Raw genomic sequence first — 27,054 nt, 5'->3', positions numbered from 1 at the left:
TTAGTGAAATTTACTAACCGCTAGGGCGGTTACGGTTAGCGGTTATTGCCACTAACCGCTAACCGTAACCGCCTTTGCACCCCTAGCTGGAACATTTTCATGTGGTTACTAAATTGCAGTATCCACTCAATAGATATAATTAGGTGGTGTTTGGACAGAACATTTCAAAAAAATTATCATATAAGAACACACACAAACAAACAGACCAAATATTTGCATTTAAATTGTATTGGCGATTCTTTTAGTTATTTAGAAAAGATAAAGAGATGGAAGAATGATAACTCCTGCAGCATGCATTTATGATACGCTATAGACCATAAAGCACAAATGGTTACCATTTGTTATAGTATCATGATCCTAGCTAGGCTCTTGAAATCTTAATCTCGTTTTTAAATTAAATAGATCATATTTTTACATTTTAATATTTAGTGACAAATGTTGGGGTAAAAAATTGTGAAACATTTAATTTAAGAATAATAATAATAAAAATTTTAAGACTAATAAATTAACGTAAGAGTTGTAATCCACTTCCCACACCGTTGAATAGGACCTTTAGTTGTTATAAAACCCACAATCTGCGGAAAACGCAATTTTACTATTTTTTTTTCTAATCAAATGCGGGAAAAGGTTGTAAGGGAAAGAAAAACGGTTATGGAGTTTTTACCAAGAATACAAAATGGGTATCAAAGAGATAATACAGTGGTTTTCAAACACTAGTTTTGGGCGACCGGTAAAGATGGTTATGGTGGTAGGGAGAAGCATGCAGAGCATTTGGTATGGAGAGACTCCTGGTTGGTTGTCTATTCCTTGATAACCCCGTCTGAATTCTAATGCCATTCCTAGCATTTGGGTATGACCCCATACGCTCTGCTTGCATGGCCTGAAAGTAGGATGAAGAAGCCCTGTCCTTGAGGTTGAGCAGAGGCATTAGTGCTTCAACAACTTCACTCATCAGAGGTCTGGCTTTAGGGTCGCGGCTAAGGCAGCGGGCAGCTAACTGAAGTGCTTTCTGAGCGCCTTTGATTTAGTATTAGGCATTGGTGCTTTGGATAGATTCCTTAAAAACCACTAATTTGGTCCAACTAAAGACTTTTAGCACCTGATTTTGTGTTAGCTACTAACATTTTTAAGTTTCCATACTTGTATAGTCTACGTCATCATTCATCCCTTCAAATCAACGTCTTCTGTTCTCGATCTCTTTCAAAATTAAGGACATTAATTTCCAAAATCTTTTGAAGGGGTACAGTAATTATACAAGTGCCTGCAGGCAGCTAAATTGCATTAAAACTTTAATATACTCTTTTTAATCATTGACATATAAATAGTAAAAAATTATGGTAATATTATTCGACAAGGAAAGACTATATGGGCCCCCCTAAAGAAAACATGTGCCTCCACCACTGTGTGCGTAAGGAAAATGTAACGATGAAATCAAGTACCAGATAATGTTAAAAGGCAAATAATTAAGGAGATCTTTCTACCTGGAAACATCGGTTGAGAAAATCATATATAGGCCAATTCCCCTGCTTTACTCTCAATTCAGATTAATTATTCCAGTACTGCTCGATATTACCATTTCTCATCTGGCTCAAGCTCCATGTAAATAAATTTAATGTACCTATATTATTTCATATCAATCCAAGTTACTCAACTTTTCCGCGTCATTTCTAGTTCAGAATTAATGTTTCTTTAACCATATTCAGTACGTACTCGATCGTGTCTCCAAGTGGCTTGAGAAAGGTAAAGAGTTTACTAGTCTTATCCATCCATGAAGAACACAAGAGGCACCAATAGACTAAGTCTTCTCAAGGTCCAATTATTGCACACACGTACATTTGGTCGCGTGGAATTACGCTCACATCATCAAAATGTTGAATTGTGAAGGTGTGTTGAAAATAATAAAGCTGCTTATAAGTCAGTATCTGCATTCAATACGTTGGGAATTCCAGCCCAAATTATAATTTACGAGCACGCGTAAAGACTAGCTACTAGCTAGTCTTCCAATTAAAGACAACATTCATCCACCGACAAAGGCCATGGGGAAATTTCCAAGACGATTCAGGGAAAGCATACGGGTGGAAAATCTGCACTTGCATATATAGGATTCAAAAAGAAGACGAGTTTCGTGAGAATTACGTCGGGAATTATTATACGTACCTTGACTCCCGGTCCACAAGTCTGTCCCCCCTTTGTATGATGTAGCTTACTTATTAAAGTGTACGTCCCGAGTCATATATATATATATGGACATAACAATCAACCCTTTTGCCATGCAATCATACACTGCTTCTAAACAATGGCACCCTCTGTTTCCATTTCCATTGTGGTCTTAGGATGGGCTACTTGTATCTTGTTGTACGGAACGTATTTGGAGGACAGCGGAGCTCAGTTTGTGGGAGCATCTGAATTATCACCACTACAACTGGAAGCAAAGGCTCTTCTGGAGAGTGGATGGTGGAGTCACTACAGCAACTATACCTCAAGTCGTTGCAACTGGTGCGGTATTACTTGCAACATTGGTGGAAGCGTCACAGAGATTCGCTTGTTTAATTGGCAGCTCAATGGAGATAAGTTAAAACTCAACTTCTTATCTTCCTTACCTAATTTAGTCAGCCTTGTTCTTGCTGAAAATAGTCTTCAAGGGAGCATCCCTTCATCTCTGTGGCTCTTAACAAATCTCACTCATCTGGATTTGTCTTATAACCAATTCAATGGTTCCATCCCCCAAAAATTAGGAAATCTGAGGAATCTCAATGTATTACGTCTACGTGGAAACAACTTCAATGGACCAATCCCTTCATCTCTATGGCTCTTAACCAATCTCACCGAGCTGGATCTGTCTTATAACCATTTCAATGGTTCCATCCCCAAAGATTTAGGGAATTTGAGGAATCTCGATGTATTAAGTCTAGTTGGAAACAACTTCAGTGGACCAATTCCTTCATCTCTTTGGCTCTTAACCAATCTCACCCATTTGGATATGAGTTATAATCAAATCCATGGTTTTATAGCGTCTGAAATAGGGATGCTACAGAATCTTGTCTTTTTGGACCTAAGGGGTAACATGCTGGTTGGTCAAATCCCTTCTACTCTCGGCTATTTAACTCATTTGAAATATTTGTATCTTAGTATCAATCAAATCAATGGTTTCATTCCCCCAGAACTAGGCAATATGGAGAATCTAACTTACTTGTTCCTTGGGAGTAATAGTCTCAGTGGTCAAATCCCTTCTACTTTGGGCCATTTAACTCAATTGATGTTTTTGTCCCTCAATAGCAATCGAATCGATGGTTCCATTCCCCCATAAATAGGCAATATGAAGAATTTGATTTACTTGTCCCTCGAGAGTAACAGCCTTAGTGGTCAAATCCCTTCTACTTTGGGCCATTTAACTGAATTGATATATTTGTCCCTCAGTAGCAATCGAATCCATGGTTCCATTCCCCCAGAAATAGGCAATATGGAGAATCTGGCTTACTTGTACCTTGAAAATAACAGCCTTAGTGGTCAAATCCCTTCTACTCTAGGCCATTTAACTTATTTGGAATATTTGTTCCTTAGTAACAATCGAATCGATGGTTCCATTCCCCCAGAAATAGGCAATATGAAAAATTTGATTTCCTTGCAGCTTGAGAATAACAGCCTTAGTGGTCAAATCCCTTCTACTCTGAGTCATTTAACTAATTTGGAATATTTGTTCCTTCATAACAATCGAATCAATGGTTCCATTCCCCCAGAAATAGGCAATATGGAGAATTTGATTTCCTTGCACCTCGAGAATAACAGCCTTAGTGGTCAAATACCTTCTACTCTGAGCCATTTAACTAATTTGGAATATTTATTCCTTAGTAACAATCAAATTGATGGTTCCATTCCCCCAGAAATAGGCAATATGGAGAATTTGATTTACTTGCACCTCGAGGATAACAGCCTTAATGGTTCTGTCCCAAGAGAAATAGGGAATTTGAAGAAGTTGGCCCATCTGATTCTCAAATCTAACAATTTCAGTGGTTCAATTACTCGGCTAACCAGTTGCTCTTCGTTGGAGCACTTGATATTGAGCAACAACTCCTTAAGTGGAAGCATTCCCTACCAGATCCGAGAGCTTTTTTCGTTGTCTACTATAAACCTTAGTCATAACTTTATCAGTGGGCATATACCTTTTGAAGTTGGGGGTTTAGCATTTTTAGCGGTCTTGGATCTTAGCTATAATAATCTTTCTGGCAAAGTACCCCTTCCTTTCACTTCTGTAGCATATATCAACTTATCATACAATTCTTTGGAGGGTCAAATACCAAACGGTTATCAAAATCATACATCTGACTCATTAATTGGCAACAAGGACTTATGTGGTGACTTCGTGGGTTTTCCTCCTTGCCCTCCACATTTCCCACCTTCCCTTCCACTTTCCGCCCCAGCCAGTAACAAAACAATTGTACCCAAAGTAAAAATCGTTGCACCCATCAGCATTTTCCTTGGATTCTTAGTCCTTGGGGGTTTTTGTTTATTCCTGTCTCAACGCATGATCAACAAAACCCAATCTATGTCAACACAGAGAAAGAATGGGAACTTGTTCTCGATATGGAATTATGATGGAAATATTGCATATGAAGATATCATTCAAGCAACCGAGGATTTTGACATAAAATACTGTATTGGGACAGGTGGTTATGGTAGTGTTTACAAAGCAGAACTACCTAGTGGCAAAATAGTTGCCTTGAAAAAACTTCATCGCTTAGAAGCTGAGAATCCAACTTTTGATAAGAGTTTCAAGAACGAGATAAAGGTGTTAGCAGAGATCAGGCATCGAAACATTATAAAGCTTTATGGGTTTTGTTTACATAAACGATGCATGTTTTTGGTTTATGAGTACAAGGAAAGGGGAAGTCTGTTTTGTGTCCTAAACAATGACATTGAAGCTGTGGAATTAGATTGGAGCAAGAGGGTAAACATCATCAAAGGCACAGCACACGCCTTATCTTACATGCATCATGAGTGCATCCCAACAATTGTTCATCGAGATATATCAAGCAACAATATTTTATTGAACAATAAACTAGAGGCTTTTGTCTCTGACTTTGGCGCAGCTAAACTTCTTGATCCGGATTCTTCCAATCAAACATTAGTTGTAGGCACTTATGGTTATATTGCCCCAGGTAAATTATTCTTTTCTTGCTATAATTTACATATTTATTTATTTATTTATTTTCTTTAATATTGTCTATTATTCTAGAACATAAAACTAGTCATGTAGAACAAGTATCTTCTCCAATCTTTGAGCTAGTAGGGTTATCTTGTCATTTACTATTTGAATCGATTCACGCATGATCATAAACAACCAGTTTTAATATGGAATTTTTATGCAATGGAAAGTTTTGACCAACTTCTTTCATTGAAAAATAGACAAAAGAAAAAAGGAAAAAGGGAAAGAAAGGTTTTTACATTTTATAATAGTTTTAATTTTTAATTTTTTCATATGCAGAGTTGGCTTATACCATGAAAGTTACTGAAAAATGCGATGTTTATAGCTTTGGAGTAGTGGCATTGGAAATATTAATGGGAAGGCATCCAACAGAACTCCTAACTTCATTATCATCATCGTCTTTGCAAAACGTGATGTTACATGAAATATTAGACCAACGTCTACCACCTCCAACTCATCTAGTTGCACAAGAAATTTTTCTGGTCGCTACAATAGCATTTGCATGTCTACACACCAAACCGAAGTCTCGGCCTATAATGAAATGTGTGTCTCAAGAATTTCTTTCTAGGAAGAAGCCAATAGCCAAGCCTTTACATGCATTTTCATTGTGGCAACTAAGAAACCAAGAAATGTATATGGTTGAGTCTGGAGATGAAACTCAGTTATGAAATGCTTTTTGTAAGGTTGAATCTCATATTGGTTGATGAGCTTGTATGAATAAAAAATGTCATGTACGAGAATTATAATGCCATAAAAATTATATAACTTTATTGGCTTTACCCATATTTTTTATCATGTTACATACATAGATGCATATATATAATGTACGGATGTACCTGATTAAAAATAAAATAAGAAATGCAATAAAGCAATATATATATACAAAGAATTAATGTGCTTGAACAAAGATTTGCAGTGGCTAAACTTGCCAAAAATTACATCCGAATATAAGGATATATAGGCTTTAGAGTATCTTATCGGTTCATTTATATATCCAACGTGATGATAATCTATTGCATTCGAATGTCGAAGATTTCGCCATCAATATCGAGTCAATAAAAAAACATACAATCTAAAACTGAATTCTAAATTCCACATCTCCTAGGAAATAAAAAGTAAAAAGAAGATAGAAAAAGCTTAATTCATGATTCTCTCCAGGGCTTCTCCAATCTTCACCAATTATGTATCAGAAAGAAATACTACATTATCCAAAAGTGATGACAAAGCCAAAGCCAAAAACTGTCATCTATCAAACCCGCCCCCAAATTTCTTAGATTGCCAAGATTACTGCATCTCTTAAAATTAAGATGGCATATTAAGAGAAGAATACAAAATGGGTATCAAAGAGATAATGCAGTGGTTTTCAAACACTCGGTTTGGGCGACCGGTAAAGATGGTTATGGTGTTAGGGAGAAGCATGCAGAGCATTTGGTATGGAGAGACTCCTGGTTGGTTGTCTATTCCTTGATAACCCCGTCTGAATTCTAATGCCATTTCTAGCATTTGGGTATGACCCCACACGCTCTGTTTGCATGGCCCGAAAGTAGGATGTCGAAGAAGCTAGCCATGTCCTTGAGGTTGGGCAGAGGATTTAGTGCTTCAACAACTTCACTCATCAGAGGTCTGGCTTTAGGGTCGCGGCTAAGGCAGTGGGCAGCTAACTGAAGTGCTTTCTGAGCGCCTTTGATTGAGAACCGACCTTCGAGCCGAGGATCTAGAAGTCGATAGAACCTTCGCCTCTCTGCAAGATGTGGCCGTGCCCATTCGACTAAGTTATGCTCCCCATTTGGTTGGTTTTTGTCCATGGATCTTCGGCCCGTCAACATTTCAAGCAAAACCACTCCAAAGCTGTAGACATCACTCTTTGATGTAAGATGTCCTAGAAAAGATGGATAGTATTAGCCTATTAGGCATTGGTGCTTCAGATAGATTCCTTAAAACCCACTAATTAGGTCCAACTAAAGACTTTTTGCAGTTGATTTAGTGTTAGCTACTAACATTTTTATGTTTCCATACTTGTATAATCTACGTCATCATTCATCCCTTCAAATCAAATTCTTCTGTTCTCGATCACTTTCAAAATTAAGGACATTAATTTCCAATATCTTTTGAAGGGGTACAGTAATTATACAAGTGCCAGGCAACTAAATTGCATTAAAACTTTAATACACTCTTTTTAATCATTGAGAACGTGTGCGCGCCTATATATATATACATTGAAAGAAAATTGATTTTATATATATATATATTGAAAAAAAAAATTGAGTTTTACTTTTTTTAAGTGAATTAACATATAAATTGTACGAACTTATGGTAATATCATTCCACAGGTAAATACTATATGGGCCACCCAAAAGGAAAACGTCCGACTCCGCCACTGAGTGTGTACGGACGGAAAATGTAACAATGTTATCAAGTACCAAATAATGTTAAAAGGGAAATATGGAGATCTTTCTATATCGAAACCTCAGTTGAAAAAATCAAAGACGGATTCCTGGATCACCTGGTAAGAATTTGACCTAGGACAATGAATGCCAATCTAGTAGCAGCACATAATCATATCAAAAAAAAAAATTATATGACATAATGCAGAAAAAGATGATAAAAACAATTTAACCATACTAACCTGTCATCACGTACTCGGGGGCTGCATAACCATAAGTTCCCATCACTCGGGTAGATACATGAGTTTTATCTCCCTCTGGACCATCTTTGGCAAGTCCAAAATCAGAAAGCTTTGCATTGTAGTCCTGGAATAGCAAGATCTAGGTAATGAGTATGAACAAACATATATATTTTTTGCATAATTTGAAGCACAAATGGAACTATTTAAAATAAGAAAACAAAACAAATAGTTACACACCGCATCTAACAGGATATTAGATGTTTTAAAGTCTCGATATATAACTGGCTTTTCAGCTTCCTCACGAAGAAAGGCAAGACCCTTTGCAGCACCAAGTGCAATTCTCATTCTGGTGGACCAAGGAAGAGGCAGAGGCCCTGCAGTGTATAACATAATTATTGCATGAGAAAAGAAATGAAATTGCCTACTGGAACATTTTCATGTGGTTACTAAATTGCACTATCCACTCAATAGATATAATTAGGTGGTGTTTGGACAGTATTTTCCACACAAATTATCATCACGAATATGATAATATATGAAGTATTATTTCCCTAAATCTTCATTCATTGAACCATTGAAGACAAATGATAGGGAATAACATTCTATCCCAGTGCTCTCTTGGAGAAAGAACACACATACAGACCAAATATATGACTTTAAATTACATTACACGCGAGCACGCACACACACTAATGCCTTAAAAATCATATACATCAATTCATTGCTTTTCCATACACATTTAAATGTTAAATTTTTTTTCTTTCCCACAGGAAGGCACTAAAACTTGAAGCTTCAAGTCAAGAACAGCTTCAAACAACATTAACTCTCCAGGACCACTTACCAGGTAGCAAGGAAAAAAATAAAATCAAGTTATCAACAGGATCAGAAAGGACATGAATAAGTAAATGTCATCTTTTAAGGGAAAAACACCGGATTACATCATTAGCCAATTTTTAAAAAATAGAATAAAAACCATGAAATTCTCCTTTGAAATTCCATTCAGCAAATCCAGACATCCGATAGTTATCTTTAAAAAATTTATACTTTAACAATAGAAAGACCATAAAGTTAAACACATGCAAGAAGGATAGGAAATTCCAGAATGTGAACCAAAATTCATACTTCTAAAAAGGTGATTCTCCAAGCTTCCTCGAGGCATAAACTCATAGACAAGTAACCTCTGATCATCCTCAATGCAATAACCAATTAATTTAACCAAATTAGGGTGGAGAAGTGAAAGCAGCTCCAATCTCAACTTAATAATTAGAGCAAACAAAAGAAATTAAATTGATAATTAATTCTCTTACCAGCCATTCTTTATGACCTTGAAGTCCATCGTGGTTGAGGGTCTTTACTGCGACTGTAAGCCCTGTTCCAGGTTTCACTGGGGCAGTTCCATTTTCATTGATCCAACCCTTGAATACACATTACACAACCAAACCCACCCTCTCCAAGAAGACTCTCAGGTCTAAAACTCCTTGTTGCTGACTTAAGCTCATTAAAAGTGAATTTTCGAAGTTGAGAAGCAACTTTCAATCCCTCACTTATGTTGGGAGTGGACAGAATACTTTCTGCAATGCTAGTTGCATGTTGAAGATGACACAACTGGAGCAACTGGTTGGTCTCGGCTTGAATCGTTTGTAGATTTACTTTCACCTGATTCACACAAAAATCACACAATCATCAAACCAAATTCAACTATAACCAGCAAAGCCATATATAAAAGCATCTGCAGTTCCTGAGGTCACATAGGCTCGAAGAATAAACAAGGAGACCTGCCTCTATATGCACACGTATATATATATGCATAGGTAGTTATGTACTATAAATGGAACCTGTATTGACCTATTTTTAAGGTAAACCACCGACACTGTGCAGTTCTAAACAACACACAAAGCATGACTAGCGGCCTGATCATGAATATTAGGTCCAACTAAATCTTTCAAAAGCTAAATAACAGGTTTTAGGTTCAACTATATTAAAAACCAGATTAATTAAACATATCAAAGGATCAAAGTGAAGCCAAATTTTACTTCACAATAATTAAGAAGTTATTTAATCCATCAAATCCCATAAAGCAGGGCAAGGCTTGTTAAATCTCGTACTTTGCTCACGGTTTGGTTGTTTTCACCATGTGCATCTGAATTTATGATCATATCATTCTAAAATTCAATTACCACCAAAGATGATTATACATTGGGATGTTTACATATCTATAACTAGTTTCTTTCTTTTTCTGATCAGTAACACATAATTAGAGCCCAATGATCGAACACTTGCCACCCAACACAAGCGTGTTAAACACTTGCCAACACTTCCGAACTGTTCACATGGGTCAGCAATATGTAAGAATGTTCGACACAATCAGATAAAAAGTTATTACTTTCTTAAATATCTAAATATGTGAGATGGATCAAGGCTCAAGCAATATAATTTACAATTGATTACAGGCACCACTCTTTCTCTCTCTATATATATCTTCTCATTAAAGTATCAGAGTCATGAACATAGCAATCAGTCCTTTACTCATCAATCATACACTTTGGATTCAAAAGGAAATTTCTAAGACGACTCGGGGAAAGCACGGGTGGAAAATTTTCAGTCCTATAATTGGTCTGAACCTTCACTCCCCAGTCCACAAAGTCTGGCCGCGGCCCGCCCCCTCTGTCTTTCTATTTAAAGTGTCCCGAGTCATGAACATAACAATCAATCCTTTTGCCATTGCCCTCATCAATCATACACTTGCAAACATAGCGCCCTCCGTTTCCGTTTCCATTTCCATTGCACTCTTGTTTTTTGGAATGTATTTGAATAGTATAGTTGAATTAGTGAAGGCATCATAATTATTGTCACGGGGCAAATTTTTCGCACCAAACAAGCCACGTGATGGCCCTTAGCAAAGCACCAAGCAGTGCCAAAGCAGCCAACACACCAACAGAGGTTAGGGAAGAGTAATCACAACACAGCAGAATTTTACAGGAGCAACACCTCCCAACTTTTACACTCAACCAAACCGAATGTACAAAGACAATGACCAGGGCCCTTACAACACAATAGAACCCTTAGCCACAATATAAACTCAGCCACCAAGGCTTACAATAGGAAACCAGAATACAAATCACATGCACTCAGTGTTTTCCTCACAACAGCTCCCTCACAAGACTCACTCACAATGTAGCTTCCAGCTTCCTTGAATGAGAGCCCCAGCAGCCCTCTTATAGCCATCAGGAGGGAGAGCCTTGCTGCAGTGGGCTGCCACCTGGCTGCAGCCCACAGCATGGTGCAACAAGGTCACTTCCAGCAGCAACCTGCCACCTGGACCATGCTCCCTGGTCCATTGGAATTCGCCCACTTCCCTTGCTTTGCTTGCTGCCCCAAGGCAGCCCTTGCAGGCACTCTTGCAAGCATGGTAGAACACCATACTGCCCATTGTAGCAGGCCATCATCAGGCAAGGGGCTTGGCCAGCGCCCCACACAAGCCCACTGCCACACTCAAGGTTGTTCTAGCATCCCAGCTCCACTACAAGGCCATCATTGAACCATGGCATAGCAGGTTCTCTCCAACAAGGCAAGGCAAGGGCGCCATGTGGCTGGTGCAGCAAGCCACACCATGCCCAGTCAAACAGCACCATACTTGGACAGGGCAGTGCCACCACGTGGCCACTGCCTGCAGGCACTTCTCTAGCATTTCTCAAGGACATCTTGGACGCCATGTGGCCCATCTCAGCAACATACAGCACCATGGTCAGACAGACAAGCATACAAAGGGTCCTGGGCCATGCCCAGCCCACTCACACAAGCCATCCCAGCACCCAGGTGCCCCACAGCAGCTCTTGGGCCAACAGTAGCATGCCCAAGCACCTTGACAATGCATGGGCCATCGCCCAACTAAACAATCAGTAGGGCTGGAACAAATCCAACCTTCATCTTAGCCCAAAGCATGCCTCCCTCATGCCAGGGCATGGTGGTCAGCAAGGGTGTTTGGCAAACCCCAGCTGCCACCATGACAGCCATGTCACGGTTGTGACAATTATCCTCATTGGAACTAAAAGCCAAAGCTTTGCTGGAGAGTGGATGGTGGAGTGCCCACACCAACAATACCTCAACTCGTTGCAAGTACCGGCCCGGTATTACTTGCAATGCTCACAAAGATTGACTTGGCTAATTGGCTCTACATAGATAAGTTTAATCTCAACTTCTCTTCCTTCCCTAATTTAGTTTATCTTGATCTTCACATGACTCGACTTAAGGGAAGTATTCCACTTGAGATAGGTACTCTATCCAAACTCACTTATCTTGATTTGTCTACCAACAATCTAACAGGTGAGTTGCCTCTTTCACTTATAAATCTCACACAATTAGAACGGTTTGACATTTCTTTTAATCAAATCATTTGACCAATCCCTTCATCTCTTTGTCTTTTAACCAATCTCACATATCTGGTAATGCTTGGAAATCAAATTAGTGGTTTCATACCATTATAAATATGGATGTTGAAGAATTTGGCCGATTTGTACCTCGATCTTAACATGCTCACCGGTCTAATCCCTTCCACTTTGGGTAATTTAACTAATTTGAATTCTTTGTTTCTTGGTTCCAATCAAATCAATGGTTCCATTCTCTCGGAAATAGGAAACTTGAAGAATTTGGAAATTTTGTCTCTAAGTAATAACAACCTTAGTGGTAATCCCTTCGGCCATAGGTCATTTAACAAATTTACAAGGTTTGAGCCTTAGTCAAAATCAAATCAATGGTTTCACTCCCCCAGAAATATGCAATATGAAAAATTTGAGTATTTTGTTCATTCGGAAGAACAACCTCAATGGTCAAATCCCTTCGACCATAGGTCATTTAACTAATTTGGAATATTTGATCCTCGGTGAAAATCAAATTAATGGTTCCATCCCCATAGAAATAGGGGACTTGATGAGTTTGAGATACTTGTTTCTCAATTATAACAATCTCATTGGTCATATACCCACTCAAATCGGCAACCTTCATTTGCTGGAAACTCTTAACCTTAGTCATAACTTTATCAGTGGAGAAGTACCTGATGAACTTAGGGCTATTGGGGATCAAATTTACTTGGATCTCAGCTACAATAATCTTATGGGCAACATTCCCGATACTTACACTTCTATTCATAATGTCAACTTGTCATATAATTCTTTGAAAGGTCCAATTCCTAGATATTTTGATCAAAATCATACATTTTACGCTCTAATTGGAAACAAGGATTTGTGTGGTGACATCATGGGCTTCCCTCCTTGTCTTCTATCCAGTAACAAATCTATCTAGTAACAAATCAACTGTAACCAAAGTGAAAATTTTTGTTCCCATCACCATTTCCCTTGGATTCTTAGTTCTTGGGGGCTTTCTACTGTCTCAATGCATGGTTAAAAACACTCAATTTGACTCAAGAGAAGCAAAGAATGGGAACTTGTTCTCGATATAGAATTATGATGGACATATTGCATATGAAGATATCATTGAAGCAACTGAGGATTTTGATATAAAGCATTGTATTGGAATTGGTGGTTATGATAGCTTTTACAAAGCAGAATTACCTTGTGGCAAAGTGGTTGCCTTGAGGAAACTTCATCGTATGGAGGCTGAAAACCCAACTTTTGATATGAGTTTCAGGAACGAGGTAAAAGTATTAACAAAAATTCGTCATCGAAACATTATAAAACTTCATGGGTTTTGTTTACATAATCGATCGATGTTTTTGGTTTACGAATACATGGAAAGGGGAAGCCTATTTTGTGTCCTGAGCAATGGTGTTGAAGCTATGGAATTGGATTGGAGCAAGAGGGTGAACATCATCAAAGGAACTACCCATGCCATATCTTACATGCATCATGAATGCATTCCAATAATTGTTCATCGAGATATAACAAGCAACAATATTTTATTGAACTCGAAACTAGAGGCTTTTGTCTCTGACTTTGGCACAGCTAAACTCCTTGATCCTGATTCTTCAAATCAAACGTTAGTTGCCGGCACTTATGGTTATGTTGCTCCAAGTGAATTCTTCTTTTTCTTAGTATAAGTTATATCTATATTTGTTTATTTTTTTCACTGTTGCCTATTATTCTAAAAGGTAGAACTAGCCATGTAGAACAAATGTCTTTCCCAATATTTGCTCTAGTAGGGTTACCCTGCCAATATGTCCCAAAAAAAAAAAAAAAAATGAAAAAGAAAAAAAGGGAAAGAAAGGTTTACACATTTATGATAGTTTGTATTTTTCTTCTTTTTACATGCAGAGTTGGCCTATACCATAAAAGTAACTGAAAAATGCAATGTTTATAACTTTAGAGTGGTGGCATTGGAAATATTAATGGGAAGACACCCAATGAAACTCCTCACTTCATTATTATCATCGTCTTCTCAAAATGTGATGTTACATACAATATTAGAACAACGTTTGCCTCCTCCAAATCATCTAATTTCACAACATATTTTTCTTGTCGCTACAATATATAGCATTTGCGTGCCTACACACCAACCCAATGTCTTGGCCTACAATGAAATCTGTGTCCCAAGAATTTCTTTCTCGGAAGAAGCCAATAGCCAAGCCTTTACATGCACTTTCACCATGGCAGCTAAAGAACCAAAAAATGTATATGGTTGGATCAAGGGATGAAACTCAAACTCAATTATGAAGTGCATGTTATTAGGTGGAGTATCATAAGTATCATATTGTTTGATGAAGTTGTATGAATAAAAAAAAAAAAAATATGTTGTGTATGAGAATTATAATGCCATAAAAATTATATAACTTTATTGGTTGTACCCATTTACTAAATTTACTTATTTAAAAGTGACTTCAACTAGAACTCGCAACATACACTTACAACGGCCCCATTCTTCAAATCAAATTCTTCTATGTTCTCACTTTCAAAATTAAGAACATTAATTTCCAAAATCTTTAATTATCATGAAGCTGTATACAAGTGGCACGAGCACTTATCAACTCAGTTTTTTATTTTTTTATTTTACTATTATTAGTATTTAAAAAAAAAAAAAATTTGTTGACACGAGAAGGAACTACTGAATACCCCATATAATTTTTATGAATTGTTCATTCAATTTATTTGGAATAAGCCGCGTATTGCTCAGACCAAGAAATAGAGCTGGGCTTATATATATATATATATATATATATATATATATATATATATATATATAGTTGAAGCCGCCAGTATAAAACCGAAATAATTAGTTATAGTAGGCATGAAGGAATTCATAAAAGTTGGTGTACGAGTTATTACACGACCGTGCACCTGATCGTCGACAATCGGCTTGGCTTTGGTTTATACGCTATGCATGATTTTGGTTTACGAGTTTATGAAAAGGAAAAGATTATTGTGTGTCCTAAACAACGGTGTTGAAGCTATTAAATTGGATTAGAGCAAGAGAGTGAACATAGTCAACAACGCTGCATGCCTATACTTTATCTTATATGAATCATGAATGCATTTCAACAATTATTCATCGAGATATTACGAGCAATAATATTTTATTGAATTCTAAACTAGAGGCTTTTTGTATTTGACTTTTGGCACAATTAAGATCCTTGATCCTGATTTCTCTAATCAAATGTTTGTTATCGGCAATTATGGTTATGTTGCTCTAGGCGAATTGTTCTTTTTTCTCCGTATAATTTATATCTTTATTTATTTGTTTTTTGTTTTTAAAACCATCGATCTATTGTTCAAGAAGGTACAAGTACTGGCCATGTACGTGATCCAAATGGCTGGCACACTCATGCTAGTTGGGATACCTTGATGTTTATTTCTTGAATTGAATTATGTACGGTAGCAAATTATCTAATTTCACTATGGATTTTTTTTTTTTTTGGAACCGTAAGGTTTGATGAACTTCTCATATTGATTTTTTTTTTTTCTTTTTTTAAAAAAAAAAAAAAAATAGTTTTAAATTTTCTTTTCATTGTGCGTAGAGCTAGCTTATACCATGACAATTATTGAAAAATGCAATATTTATAGCTTTGGAGTTGTGGCAATGGAAATATTAATAACGCATCCAATGAAACTGTTAACTTCATTATCATCATCATCTTTTCAAAATGTGATGTTGCATAAAATATTAGACCAACATCTACCACCTCCAAACCATCTAGTTGCACATATTTTTTCCTTGCTACTACAATAATATTTGTATGCGCACACACTAAACCAACGTCTCGGCCTATAATAAAATGTGTATCTCAATAATTTTTTTCTCGAAAGAAGTCAATTGCAAAGCCTTTCCGTGCACTTTCGCCATGGCAAGCTTGGCAGCTAATGAACCAAAAAATGTATATAGTTGGATGAGGGGACGAAACTCAATTATCAAATGCTTCACTCAGAAAAAAAGAAAAAAAAACAGAGCTTGTTACTTGTATCATATTATTTGAATAACTTATACGAATAAAAGTTGTTGTGTATGAGAATTATAATGCCATAAAAATTAAATGACCTTATTGGTTGTACCTTTTTTTATTTATTTTTTTATCATATTACATGCACATAAAAAAAATAAATAAATAAATTTGCATCTGCTTTATCTCGCGGAGCTGAATGCCAGACCGAACTTGACCTGGCGTCACCTGAGAAAACGATCCATATCCAAATCTGTACATCAAAAGAAGAAAACGAGAAGAAGAAAAGTGGGATGGTTGTGCTATTCTCTGCTTCTTTGGTCCGAATACCCAAACAATTCCCCTGCTTTACTCTCAATTCAGGTTATTCCACTGCTCGACATTACCATTTCTCAACTGCCTCAACCTCCATGTAAATCAATTTCATCTACCTATATTTCATGTCATTCCAAGTTACTTAAGTTTTCCACGTCCTTTCTCGTTCAGAATTAATGTTTGTTGAGTCGAATAATATTCGCAGACAAATGGAACTTTTTCAGATCAAATTCATTGGTCAATTATCGTTCATCGAATGCTAACAATTACAAGGCAACCCAGTTGTTGCAACGCTGTTCTTGTGTCGCAATGTGTGCTTCTCATTCCTCTTTGACGACGTCGTCTTTTGGGTCGTACGAGAAATTGAAGACGGTGTGGATTTGGACAAAAAGCAAAGAGGTCATGACTGCCGCCGTGGAGAGAGGATGGAATACCTTCGTTTTCTCATCCCAGGATCGAAAACTCGCCAATGAGTGGTCTTGTAAGCTCCTTAGGACCTCCTCTTGTTCTTTTGCATATCTACATTACAATTAGCTTGTAGGTTAATTTTATATAATTGTGTGCTCTATGCTTCGTAGATCAAAATAAGTATGGGTACATTGCTGTGACCCATGTGAGGATTTTGGTGGTTTTCACTATATTTTTGTCAAAGCATGAGTCATGTTAATTTTGCCAATAATTTTATCCGACTTTTTTAGTTTTTAATTTTGGTTATGGGTTTTCAGCAATCGCCTTAATAAGTCCTCTGTATATTGAAGAGGGAGGCATTTTTGATGGTGAGAATAGAAGGGTTGCCACAGTTTTTGAGGTTTCAAATCCACAAGACTTACAGCAGCTCCAACCCGCAAATGGGCAGGCAGAGAATGTTGTTATCAATTTGCTAGATTGGCAGGTAGGCCTGTTGCTGACTTGCTTAGGATAATTCACATAAAATTTGTTTCTATTTTCTTGAATTGGCCTTCAAGTTCTGCATATCAACCACCCATTGTTATTTGTGGAGTTGTTTAAGCTAAGTTAAAAAGAAATCAACTTTCTCTAAAACTGTGGATATCTGTAAAGTCGGAACAATTCATTTTTTAGTAAGAGCATTGAATATTGGAAATTGATGCAAAGTCTTTGCTACTTGGTCCATGACTTGGAAGATAACTGGTATTGTGTGAAGTTATATAATAATTCTTGATCTCGTTAAAGATGACAACATGCTGAATCACATTTTCTCTAAACTTGCTTTTGAATTAATCAACAGAATCCTTTTATTACAATGACTTTGATGGAAACTTCTTAGCTTTCATTTTACATGCCTGTCTTTGTATCCGGAGATAATCTTGCTTTTTTGCGTGTTTCGTTGCTTCTAATCATTGAACCTAGTACACTTTCCATTATACAGTCACACCAGCTCATCTGCATTATATGGACCATATTCATGGATGTTTTGAGCACAAATATAGTCTATGCTGCACTTTTTGTTTCCAGCACCTTCCAGTTAACCTATCCCTGTACCTGCCATTTTCAATATAAAGCACTTCTGAATTGGTCACTGATTTTGTGTTTCTAAAGGTAATTCCTGCAGAGAATATTGTTGCTGCATTCCAAGGCTCTCAAAAAACAGTTTTTGCCATCTCAAAAAATCATTCTGAAGCACAAGTCTTCCTTGAGGTATAATTTAGATGCTCTAAGATTAGGATCAGCAACTGAGCTTCATATGTTCGAAGAGATGCTTCAGTTATCAAAACTGTCAATATGGCTCTATAGGTGATGCATCATGACCTCCTTTCAATATTCATTTTCTGTGTTTGCAGGCCTTGGAGCAAGGTCTGGGTGGAGTTATTTTAAAAGTTGAGAACACTGAAGCTGTTTTTCAGCTCAAGGTAATTTGATTTCTGATAGGGCTTGTTAAGTAGTAAAGTGTGGCTTCTTATCATATAAAAGTTTTCAGGACTATTTTGACAGAAGAAATGAATTGAGCAATCTCATGAGCTTGACCAAAGCTACTGTAACTCGAGTTCAAGTAGTTGGAATGGGGGATCGAGTTTGTGTGGATCTTTGTAGCCTCATGAGACCTGGTGAAGGACTTCTGGTATGCTTTTGTTTTCTCGTCTATAATTTGCTCCTCGCATGACTTATTATTTGTTAGAATTTATGTTGGCATATTCAGTGTCAAAATTGGGTTAGTTGTAAACCTTTAGTTGTAAATTAGTTTTAATTTTGAAGTGTTCTTCAAAAAGTTTCCACTTCGTCACTAAAATTATTGTGTTTGATCTCTTTATTGCTTTACTTAATTTTGGTGATATTGTGTGTGGTTGAAATATTTTGTTGGTTGTGATTATGGGAAAACATGTATTCACCCCCTTAAGTGTTGTTTGGGGTCGATGGGCAAATTTCACTATTGAGCTAACTGATTGGAATGCCGTTATATTATGATCTGTGTTCCTTAGGTTGGATCTCTTGCAAGGGGATTATTTCTTGTGCACTCAGAATGCTTGGAGTCAAATTATATTGCAAGCAGGCCTTTTCGAGTTAATGCGGTAAGTTTTGGCTTTGAATTTGTTAGAGATGATATTTCAATGAATTGTTTTTCATGGTAAATCTTGGTAAGTACTCTAAACCCAATGGTTTGGCATATCAATCCTCAAGTTAATGGTGACCCATTTTAGTACCTTTAACTTATAAAGCTTCATTTGATTACTTCAACTTATCATGCTCTACCATGGTTGTGCAAAACTTGGGAACTGACAGAAACGCAAAAGTATATCATTTTTATTTATATTACTTTTCATACCATTTATAATGAGTCTACTTGGTTCTTAATGTTTTAGGATCATGTAAAATTCTTCATTGTAGTTAGTGATGAACCCTTTATAAATTTTGAAGTTGTCTTCAAACTCTGTAGAAGTGATAAAATCTTGTTTTTCTCATGCGTGTACTAGTATCATATATTTTACCCATTCTGAATATTGTTAAGCATTATGAGGTCATTATGACAACAGAGCTTGTCACATGCACATATGCTACTCTTTTTTAGCTGAACTGCGTCTAGAATTATATGCCTCATTTTCTGTAATTCTTTGATGGTGAATAAGGGATGCAACCGTGAACAACCACTTTTTTTTTCCCCCTGAAAATAGGACATTTTCCTACCATTTGGTAAAGCAAAGGAAATTATTCCGTAAACAAATAAATATTCCAGTCAGCCACAAATAGTAGTTGAAAGTTGTCAGAGCCATTTCCTAGGTGACAGTTTAATGTCCTTATTATTATTCAGCCTTGCTTACAAGTATACTTTCGAACTGTACAGGGACCAGTACATGCCTATGTTGCCATTCCAGGAGGAAAGACTTGCTACCTTTCTGAGTTAAAAACGGGCAAAGAGGTCATAGTAGTTGATCAAAAAGGCCAACAACGAACTGCAATTGTTGGGCGAGTGAAGATAGAGACTAGACCACTCATTCTTGTTGAGGCAAAGGTTTGTGTCTTAAATTGGACTGAGAGAAATAGTTTCATAACACTTAATCAAGTGAAGTTTTCTTAGTTTCTCAGTGACTGAAAAATGTAAGATAAAAACACTGCCAACCCCTCCCAGCATCCCACAAAACACTCAGCCTTGTATCTCTCATATGTTTGAATATCTCCTAACCTTGCTTTCCCCCCATATTCTAGATTTGTGTTGCTATTATGCCCCTGCAAATGCTATTGCATAATTTTTCCGGGAGAAAAAAGTTCTTGGTTGGATATTGCTTTGTCATCTAGCTAATCTTTCATATCTCCTAGAAATTGTAATCTGTCTGAAGTTGTTGCTACTATAATAGACCTAATTGGTAATACTCTTTTACAATCTATATTCTGCTCTTGCAGAGAGATTCAGATAACCAAACTCTTTACAGCATCCTTCTACAAAATGCAGAAACGGTTGCCCTTGTTTGTCCTTGCCAAGGTTTTTTTCTTTTCTGAGTTCAACAACTGGTTTCTAGTTTGTCAACTTTCTTATTTCATTTTATTTTTTTCCTCATATGATAGGGTTGAACCTTGATCCCATCTTCTGCAGGGGCTGGGTTACAAAAAACAGCAATCCCTGTGACCTCACTTGAAGTTGGAGATGAAGTTATACTGAGATTACAGGGAGGGGCACGTCATACAGGAATAGAAATTCAAGAATTCATTGTGGAGAACTGAAATTGCAGAAGTATATTATTTTTAATCATATTGTTCTTCATACCATTTTTCTACTTGCTTTCCAATGTTTAATGAGTCTACAATCTTATGCCTCATTTTATGTATCTTCGACAGTGAGCCCTGATTCGAAGAGCAAGTTTTGCAGCTAGTCCCGCGACTATTGAAAAAACTACTGAAAATGCTGTGTAATTTTTTTTTTTTTTTAAAAGCACCTAAATCAAACCCATTTCCCAGATGATTCCTTGGAAATATTGTGGGACAATTCCAGTGAAATTCTGCAATTCGACGGATGCAATGGAACGAGAATTATTAAATTTTTCCAAACCAAACCTTGACTTTCAGTCCTTATGTCTCCACACACTCGCAATCCCTCTGTATCTTTCGCATGGAAATGTCCCAAGTCGTGTGAACATAACAATCAACCCTTTGCATTGCCCTCATCAATCATACTCAAAAGGAAATTTCCAAGATGGTTTCAGGGAAGCAGCATACGGGTGGAAAATTTGCAGTTCCATAGGATTTGAAAAGACAAGAATTTCCTTGTGTTTGCCTCATATGGGACCTGTAAATTAATCATGGCTAATAGTCAAGTCATCCAACGACCATGCAAGTGGGAGGAAATTTCCAAGATGGTTTCAGAGAAAGCATAAGGGTGGAAAATTTGCAGTTCCATAGGGTTCGAAAGGACAAGAATTTCGTGAGAATTACGTTGGAAGTCATTCATTCAACGTCAACACAACATAATTGGTCTGAACCTTCACTCCCAGTCCACAAAGTCTGTCCCCTCTATCTTTCTTATTAAAGTGTCCCGAGTAATACGTGACAATCAACCCTTCTGTGATTGCCCTCATCAGTCATACACTTGTAAACATGGCATCCTCCGTTTTCGTTTCCATTTCCATTGTGGTCTTAGCATGTATGCTGTTGTGTGGAACTTATTTGGATAGTGGAGCTCATTTTGTGGGAGCATCTGAATTATCAGCACTACAACTAGAAGCAAAGGCTCTTCTGGAGGCGGGATGGTGGAGTGGTTACAGGAACAGCAACGATACCTCAACTCGTTGCAACTGGGCTGGTATTACTTGCAATGCTGGTGGAAGCGTTACAGAGATTCACTTGACTAATAATCAGATCTATCTAGATAAGTTAAATCTCAACTTCTCTTTCTTCCCTAATTTAGTCCGCCTTGATCTATCCCATAATTATTTTTTTGAGAGTATTCCACTTGAGATAGGTACTCTATCGAAACTCATTTTTCTTAATTTGTCTAATAATTATCTTCAAGAGAGTATTCCACTTGAGATAGGTACTTTATCGAAACTCACTTATCTTGATTTGTCCAACAATAATCTTGAAGAGAGTATTCCACTTGAGATAGGTACTCTATCGAAACTCACTTATCTTGATTTGTCCAACAATAATCTTCAAGGGAGTATTCCACTTGAAATGGGTACTCTATCGCGACTCTCTCACCTTCATCTGTCCAACAATAACTTGACAGGTACGTTGCCTCTTTTACTTGCAAACCTCACCCAATTAGTGAGGTTTGACATTTCTTTTAATCAAATCACTGGTTTCATCCCTGAAAGATTGGGAAATTTGAAGAACCTGGTTGAGTTTCATTTGAATGAAAATAACTTCATTGGACCAATCCCTTCATCTTTATGTCTCTTAACCAATCTCACCCATCTGGATATGTCTAGAAATCATCTCAATGGTTCCATCCTTGAAAAGTTAGGATACTTAAAAAATCTCGTTGAATTACATTTGAGTGAAAACACATTCACTGGACCCATCCCTTCATCTCTTGGGCTTTTAACTAATCTCACCGGCCTGGATATGCATGGAAATCAAATCAATGGTTTCATACCGCCAGAAGTAGGAATGCTAAACAATTTGCGCTACTTGGAACTAAGCGATAACAAGCTCATTGGTCCAATCCCTTTGACTCTGAGCCATTTAAGTAGTTTGAATTCTTTGGACCTTTCAAGGAATCAAATCAATGAATCCATACCATCAGAAATGGGGATGCTGAAGTACTTGGTAAAATTGGACCTTTCCAGGAATCAAATTAGTGGTCCAATCCCTTCGACTATAGGCAATTTAACTAATTTGCGTACTTTGAACCTCAGTGCAAATCAAATCAATTGTTCGATCCCAGGCGAAATAGAGAATTTGAGGGAAAATACCTTTTATGGAAAATTCTTTTTATGGCTCTTGGATCTTAGCTACAATAATCTTACTGGAAATATTCCTTTTTTTTGCGTTTACGTTCAAAATATCAACTTGTCATACAATTCTTTCAAAGGTCCAATTCCACATTTTTATGATCTGTATCATGCATCCGACACCTTAATTGGCAACAAGGATTTATGCGGTGGCAGCTTCAACGGTTTCCCTCCTTGCCCCCAGATTTTCCCCCAAATTTTCCCAGCTAGTAACAAATCAAGTAAACCCAAACTAGAAATTTTTGTTCCAATTGCCATTTTTCTTGGATTCATAGTTCTTGGGGGCTTTCTTCTCTCGAGATGCAAGGTTAAGAAAACCCAGTCTAACTCAAAAGAAACAAAGAATGGGAACTTGTTCTCGATATGGAATTACGATGGACATATTGCATACGAAGACATCATTGAAGCAACCGAGGACTTTGATATAAAATATTGTATTGGAACAGGTGGTTATGGAAGCGTTTACAAAGCAAAATTACCTTGTGGCAAAGTGATTGCCTTGAAGAAACTTCATCGGTTGGAGGCTGAGAACCCAACTTTTGATATGAGTTTCAGGAATGAGGTAAAAGTATTAACAGAAATTCGACATCGAAACATTATAAAACTTCATGGGTTTTGTTTACATAGACGATGCATGTTTTTGGTTTATGAGTATATGGAAAGGGGAAGCCTATTTTGTGTCTTGAGCAATGACGTTGAAGCTATAGAATTGGATTGGAGCAAGAGGGTGACCATCATCAAAGGCACCGCCCATGCCTTATCTTACATGCATCATGAATGCATTCCAACAATTGTTCATCGAGATATAACAAGCAACAATATTTTATTGAACTCGAAACTAGAGGCTTTTGTCTCTGACTTTGGCACTGCTAAACTCCTTGATCCTGATTCCTCCAATCAAACATTAGTCGCGGGCACTTACGGTTATATTGCTCCAGGTGAACAATTCTTTTGTTGCTATAATTTATATGTTTATTTATTTATTTTTCTCAGTCCTGCCTATTATTTTAAAACATTAAACTCGACAAGTGGAACAAATGACTTTCCCAATATTTAGGATTGCCTTATCATTTACTATTTGAATCAATTCATGCATGATTGCAAACAACCACTTTCACCATATAATTTTAATGCAATGGAATTTTTATTATTATTATTTTTTTTTATGTAGAGTTGGCCTATACAATGAAAGTTACTGAAAAATGCGACGTTTATAGCTTTGGAGTGGTGGCATTGGAAATATTAATGGGAAGACATCCAACGGAACTCTTAACTTCATTAGCATCACCGTCTTCTCAAAACGTGATGTTACATGAAATATTAGACCAACGTTTGCCACCTCCAACTTATCTGGTTGCACAGGATATTTTTCTTGTCGCTGCAATAGCATTTGCATGTCTACAGATCAAACCAAAGTCTCGGCCTACAATGAAATACGTGTCTCAAGAATTTCTTTCTCGAAAGAAGCCAATAGCCAACCTTTACATGCATTTTCACTATGGCAGCTATGGAACCAAGAAATATATATGGCTGGATCAGGGGATGAAACTCAATTATGAAGTACTTGTTGTTAGATTGAGTATCATATTGTTTGATGAACTTGTACGAATAAAAAATGTCGTGTACTCTTTTCATTTCTTCTTTCTGAACCATACATTTTGCACTAATAGATTCACATGAAGATCACCGACCGCACTAGAACGTATGCAGGTTGAAGTAATAAATCAACGGCTTAAAATAAGAAAAGAAAACAAATAGTTACACTCGGCAATCAAACAGGGTATTAGATGTTTTAAAATCTCGATATATAACTGGCTTTTCAGCTTGCTCATGAAGAAAGGTAAGACCCTTTGCAGCACCAACTGCAATTTTCATTCTGGTGGACCAATGAAGAGACAGAGGCCCTGCAGTGTGTAACATAATTATCACCGGGGAAAAAGAAATGAAATTCCCTACAGAAGAAAATAAATCAACGGCTTAAAAAGGGTATTGGGGTTGATATTAGGAATTGAAGGCGCAGCAAATTCCCATTCAACAAGTGAAAAAATAATGTGGTTGATGTGCATGTATGTACCTTTCTCTGCCTTTGGGTAAGATCAATTATTGGTGCTTGTGCTTAAGAATAAGTAGACAACAAAAAAGCCTCAAGGCTGGGAACTACTACTGAGTACTGATTAAACATACTCTGGGCTGCATAACCAAAAGTTCCCATCACTCGGGTTCGGGTAGATGCATGAGTCTTTTCTCCCTCTGGACCATCTCTAGCATTGTCAATTTTAGTTCATTGTTTTTTTTTTTTTTTCCTTCTGAGTTCATGCAACTACTGATTTCTAGTTTGCCAAATTTTAGTTCATTGTTTTTTTTTTTTTCCCCCTCATATGATATGGTTGAACGTTGATCCCATCTTCTGCAGGGGCTGGGTTACAAAAAACAGCAATCCCTGTGACCTCACTCGAAGTTGGAGATGAAGTTATACTGAGATTACAGGGAGGGGCACGTCATACAGGAATAGAAATTCAAGAATTCATTGTGGAGAACTGAGTGAGCAAGATGGCATATTCTCTGGCTGTGATGTAAACAGAGATTGATCCAAAGTCAATTCTTTGGTCTAAACTTTGACTTTCAGTCTTACAGAGAATAATGTTGCGGCATTCCAATGTAACCGTGAAATCATTCAAGGACGAAGAAATTGCATGAGTATATTATTTTTAATCATATTGTTCTCCATACCATTTTTCTACTTCCTTTCCAATGTTTAATAAGCCCTGATTTGAAGCGCAAGTTTTGCAGCTAGTCCGGTGACTATTGAAAAAACCACTGAAAATGCTGTGTAATTTTTTTTACAGCACCTAAACCAAATCCATTTCCCAAATGATCCCGTGAAAATATTGTGAGACAATTCCAGGGAAATTCTGCAATTCGACGGATGCAAAGGAACGAGACTTGTTAAATTTGTCCAAACCAAACCTTGACTTTTCAGTCCTTATGTCTCCACACACTCGCAATCCCTCTGTATCTTTCGCATGGAAATGTCCTAAGTCGTGTGAACATAACAATCAACCCTTTGCTATTGCTCTCATCAATCATACTCAAAAGGAAATTTCCAAGATGGTTTCAGTGGAGCAGCATACGTGTGGAAAATTTGCAGTTCCATAGGATTTGAAAAGACAAGAATTTCATTGTGTTTGCCTCATATGGGACCTGACAATTAATCATGGCTAATAGTCAAGTCATCCAACGACCATGCAAGTGGGAGGAAATTTCCAAGATGGTTTCAGAGAAAGCATACGGGTGGAAAATTTGCAGTTCCATAGGATTCGAAAAGAGAAGAAGTTCGTGAGAATCACGTTGGAAGTCATTCATTCAACGTCAACACAAAAATAATTGGTCTGAAATTGAATCTCAACTTCTCTTCCTTCCCTAATTTAGTCCACCTTAATCTGTTTCATAATAATTTTCGGGAGAAGATTCCACTTGAGATAGGTACTCTATTGAAATTCACTCATCTTGATTTGTCCAACAATAATCTTTAAGGGAATATTCCACTTGAGATAGGTATTCTATCGAGACTCACCCACCTTCATCTGTCTTGTAATAACTTGATAGATGAGTTGCCTCTTTCACTTACAAACCTCACCCAATTAGTGAGATTTGACATTTCTTTTAATCAAATCAATGGTTTCATCCCTGAAAGATTAGGAAACTTGGTTGAGTTTCATTTGAATGGAAATAACTTCATTGGACCAGTCTCTTCATCTTTATGTCTCTTAAACAATCTCACTCATCTGGATATGTCTACAAATTATCTCAATGGTTCCGTGATTTCCATCCTTGAAAAGTTGGGATATCTGAAAAATCTCGTTGAATTACATTTGAGTGAAAACACCTTCACTGGACCCATCCCTCCATCTCTTCGGCTTTTAACTAATCTTTATAGAATTAGATTTATAATTTAAATATTAGAGATTATATGTTATTGTTAAAAATAATATATTATCATTAGAAGTAGTTTATTTCTATTAGTCTTTTATATCTACTATGTTTTGTAATTCTCTATTTAAAGAGACCAAGTTTATTAATAGAAGTAAACAGAGATTAATATTATTCAGCCTTGAGTTGATTTGGGAGG

At 37.0% G+C, this 27,054-nt stretch overlaps 3 protein-coding genes and 2 pseudogenes across 9 annotated transcripts; 4 read left to right on the top strand and 1 right to left on the bottom strand.

The window, feature by feature from the left end:
• Positions 1–706: 706 nt before the first annotated feature.
• Positions 707–9,077, bottom strand: LOC148586019 (serine/threonine-protein kinase PBL34-like). Of its 2 annotated transcripts, XM_088516316.1 has the most exons (5): positions 8,952–9,077; positions 8,067–8,203; positions 7,830–7,953; positions 6,767–7,082; positions 707–902 (listed from the first exon to the last, which is right to left on the bottom strand). In XM_088516316.1, the coding sequence occupies exons 1-5, from the start codon at positions 8,986–8,988 to the stop codon at positions 707–709; spliced, it is 810 nt and encodes a 269-aa protein (XP_088372442.1). In that variant the 5' UTR covers positions 8,989–9,077. The 2 variants fall into 2 exon arrangements, with proteins under 2 accessions (XP_088372442.1, XP_088372443.1); XM_088516317.1 differs by lacking the exon at positions 8,952–9,077 and having other exon boundaries at positions 707–899; positions 6,764–7,082.
• Positions 2,297–5,935, top strand: LOC132183170 (uncharacterized). The gene is made up of 4 exons (XM_088516315.1): positions 2,297–2,768; positions 2,913–3,066; positions 3,355–5,156; positions 5,483–5,935. The coding sequence occupies exons 1-4, from the start codon at positions 2,297–2,299 to the stop codon at positions 5,869–5,871; spliced, it is 2,817 nt and encodes a 938-aa protein (XP_088372441.1). The 3' UTR covers positions 5,872–5,935.
• Positions 9,078–11,859: 2,782 nt separating the features above from the next.
• Positions 11,860–14,494, top strand: LOC132185122 (putative leucine-rich repeat receptor-like protein kinase At1g35710; annotated as a pseudogene).
• Positions 14,495–16,425: 1,931 nt separating this feature from the next.
• LOC132185121 (uncharacterized) lies at positions 16,426–25,642 on the top strand. Of its 6 annotated transcripts, XM_088516443.1 has the most exons (11): positions 16,427–16,575; positions 16,733–17,008; positions 17,253–17,419; positions 18,085–18,183; positions 18,327–18,395; positions 18,464–18,604; positions 18,963–19,052; positions 19,823–19,990; positions 20,380–20,458; positions 20,570–20,707; positions 20,812–21,011. In XM_088516443.1, the coding sequence occupies exons 1-10, from the start codon at positions 16,506–16,508 to the stop codon at positions 20,695–20,697; spliced, it is 1,287 nt and encodes a 428-aa protein (XP_088372569.1). In that variant the 5' UTR covers positions 16,427–16,505; the 3' UTR covers positions 20,698–20,707; positions 20,812–21,011. The 6 variants fall into 6 exon arrangements, with proteins under 6 accessions (XP_088372570.1, XP_088372571.1, XP_088372569.1 ...); XM_088516444.1 differs by lacking the exons at positions 20,570–20,707; positions 20,812–21,011 and adding an exon at positions 25,339–25,642 and having other exon boundaries at positions 16,426–16,575; XM_088516445.1 differs by lacking the exon at positions 20,812–21,011 and having other exon boundaries at positions 16,426–16,575; positions 20,542–20,748.
• On the top strand, positions 21,556–24,484 carry LOC148586018 (uncharacterized; annotated as a pseudogene).
• Positions 25,643–27,054: the final 1,412 nt, after the last annotated feature.

This window comes from Corylus avellana, chromosome 5, assembly GCF_965113065.1.
Source record: "Corylus avellana chromosome 5, dhCorAvel1.hap1.2, whole genome shotgun sequence".
Taxonomy (NCBI): Eukaryota; Viridiplantae; Streptophyta; class Magnoliopsida; order Fagales; family Betulaceae; genus Corylus; species Corylus avellana.
The sequence above is the reverse complement of the archived record's forward strand: the minus strand, read 5'-3'. Positions and strand labels throughout refer to the sequence as shown.

What these genes read in the sequence shown, in the direction of transcription:
- LOC148586019 (XM_088516316.1), bottom strand. Translation starts at nt 8,988, where the DNA reads ATGCCTCGAGGAAGCTTGGAGAATCACCTTTTTAGAA. An exon ending in GGAGAATCACCTTTTTAGAA is followed by an intron (nt 8,204 to 8,951) that starts GTATGAATTTTG and finishes TATACACTGCAG; the next exon opens with GGCCTCTGCCTCTTCCTTGG. An exon ending in CCCCGAGTACGTGATGACAG is followed by an intron (nt 7,083 to 7,829) that starts GTTAGTATGGTT and finishes CATCTTTTCTAG; the next exon opens with GACATCTTACATCAAAGAGT.
- LOC132185121 (XM_088516447.1), top strand. Translation starts at nt 16,506, where the DNA reads ATGGTTGTGCTATTCTCTGCTTCTTTGGTCCGAATACCCAAACAATTC. An exon ending in TCAACTGCCTCAACCTCCAT is followed by an intron (nt 16,625 to 16,751) that starts GTAAATCAATTT and finishes GAACTTTTTCAG; the next exon opens with ATCAAATTCATTGGTCAATT. An exon ending in GACCTGGTGAAGGACTTCTG is followed by an intron (nt 18,605 to 18,962) that starts GTATGCTTTTGT and finishes TGTGTTCCTTAG; the next exon opens with GTTGGATCTCTTGCAAGGGG.
- LOC132183170 (XM_088516315.1), top strand. Translation starts at nt 2,297, where the DNA reads ATGGCACCCTCTGTTTCCATTTCCATTGTGGTCTTAGGATGGGCTACT. An exon ending in TCTCAATGTATTACGTCTAC is followed by an intron (nt 2,769 to 2,912) that starts GTGGAAACAACT and finishes TATTAAGTCTAG; the next exon opens with TTGGAAACAACTTCAGTGGA. An exon ending in TTATGGTTATATTGCCCCAG is followed by an intron (nt 5,157 to 5,482) that starts GTAAATTATTCT and finishes TTTCATATGCAG; the next exon opens with AGTTGGCTTATACCATGAAA.